Source organism: Echinops telfairi, unplaced genomic scaffold (genome assembly GCF_000313985.2).
Source record: "Echinops telfairi isolate 266 unplaced genomic scaffold, ASM31398v2 ScPeMD7_23;HRSCAF=83, whole genome shotgun sequence".
In the NCBI taxonomy this organism is placed as follows: Eukaryota; Metazoa; Chordata; class Mammalia; order Afrosoricida; family Tenrecidae; genus Echinops; species Echinops telfairi.
In genome coordinates this window covers 16,580,856-16,582,833 of record NW_022103920.1, presented here as the reverse complement: position 1 = coordinate 16,582,833, position 1,978 = coordinate 16,580,856, and the positions used below count along the sequence as shown (strand labels likewise).

At 51.1% G+C, this 1,978-nt stretch overlaps 1 protein-coding gene across 1 annotated transcript in view; it reads left to right on the top strand.

Annotated features, from left to right (window-relative positions):
• The window catches only part of GARIN1B (golgi associated RAB2 interactor 1B), a 22,637-nt gene that overhangs the window by 13,324 nt on the left and 7,335 nt on the right, over positions 1 to 1,978 (top strand). Inside the window, exon 5 of the mRNA XM_004707872.1 lies at positions 79 to 191. Within this exon, the coding sequence (XP_004707929.1) occupies positions 79 to 191 (113 nt within the window). The remainder of the gene's footprint in view (positions 1 to 78; positions 192 to 1,978) is intronic.

Sequence of the window (1,978 nt, the reverse complement as noted above, 5' to 3'; positions counted from 1 at the left end):
AGTCCCAGCACTTCAGGGTCTTAGGAACACGTGGTCCTAACCTCAGGTCTTAATCGCTTAACTTGGCTTTTTCCCCAGAAGGACCTTCCAGCCTCCCAGCCCAGCGAGAGCCTCATGCAGCTGATGGCTAAGGGAGAGAGTGAGGCCCTCGCCCAGATTTTTGCCGACTTGCACCAGCAGAACCAGTACGGGTATGTGATTTACATCAGGCCAGCTTTGGACATCACTCCCTGCAACCCAGATGGTCTGGGCTGCGTGCCAGAAGCCAAGTCACCTGGTTCCTGGGCACAGGAAGGGGCATAGCAAGCTGCCCCCCAGGAGCCCACCTCCATCTTTGCTCCATCGCCCTCCTGCACAGGGAGAGCAAGGACTGACCCGCTGGACTCCAGGGGAAATATTGAAAAAGAAAAGTAACTCTTCAATAAGAAGTTGGTAACAGAGAAGGGAAAGCAAGCCTAATTTTTAAGGCAGCAATTCCTAGGTGGCACAAAGGGTTCAGGTATCTGGCTGCTAAGTGAAAGGCTGGAAGTTCAAGTCCTCCCAGAGGTGCTTGAAAAGAGAGGCCTGGTAATCTATTTCTGAAAAGTCTGACACTGAAACCCTTACAGCGCGGAGGTCTGCACTCCTGGGTGGCCGTGAATCGGGATGGACTTGGTTGCCATTGGTAACTGGTCCCTTCCAGTTCGGTCCCCAGTCCAGCAGAGAACTCCCCGAAGCATTGTTTCAAACATGGATTTTAAACCTATTGGGGTCTATTGGTTTCGCTGACCCACTCGGTGGTCTCAGCTTAGACTGCATGACGCGTCTGTGGGCGTTTTCTAAACGTAGAGCTGGTTGGGTCAAGTCTGATGGTTCAGAAGCATCTCGGGCTCCTCCCAGAGAAAATGGCCCTGGGGGAGAGCAGAGAGATCCCTTAGCCGTGAGTCTTGAGAGGGGTTGGTGTGGGAGAGGTGGGCAGTGAGACCACTTAAACCATAGGAGACCGTGGCCAGGGAGCCGAGGCAAAAAGAGACACTCAGTATCTTAGGACACGTTGGGGCTTAGAAGACAAGGAGAACCACGTTTAGCACTGGAAGGTCAGAGAAAGCTAAGGCCTCGGGGAGGACTAGACAATAGGCAAGTCCACGGTAAGGGAGAGCTTCACAAGTCAGGGGAACTGCCAGTGAAGACAAAGCCTGCCAAGTTAGAGAGAGGGAAAGCCGGCCAACAGGGACGCGGGTTGGGGAAGGAAGCAATAAGTCAAAGTGGGCAGGCTAATGAATTAGCCTTTATTTTAAGCATCATGAGAGCCTTAGCAGGTTTTGCTTACTCTAATTCCTCTTGAATATTTTATGATAGGTTAAGGGGCCACTTCTAGAGCAAAGGAGTTTCCCATTCACCAGCGTGAGCACATCCTGCTTCATGGCTTGGGGGATGGTAAACCTGAGCAGGTCTTCCACAGGAAGTGAGGTGATCTCATTTGCATTTTGCAGAGGCCACCTTGGCCGAGGCATTGACAGTGATGTGAAGGATAGGTCAGCATGGGGAGGTGTGGAGAGGCACTGGGAAGCGATGACAACAAGAGATGATTTCTGGGCAAGAGATGATTTCCTAGCTTGGACAAAAGCTTTTTGGGGCTGTCATGGACAGGCACGTCCAAAATGGGCCAGGGTGGGGTCCAAGAAACCGGGGAAATTGCATCTTGTTGCATCTCTGTTATCTTTGCTTGATACGGTCATTCTATTGCTTCTCTTTAATGGCCCAGAACAAAGGCTTGAATCGTGCTGTTTTTTGTTGGCTTTTTCCTTCCTCATTCTGGCACATTCTAGCTGGTCTGGTTGCAATTAGAGCCATTTTTGCACATTGGCAACAACAAATAACACACAAATAAAGTCGATGGCTGAGACAGATGGAGTTACACCCACTCTCCCTCCATAAACCCAGCAACCCACATCCGGCCCTCCACTCGCCCCACCTCCCCCTTTCCTATTTCTTCCTT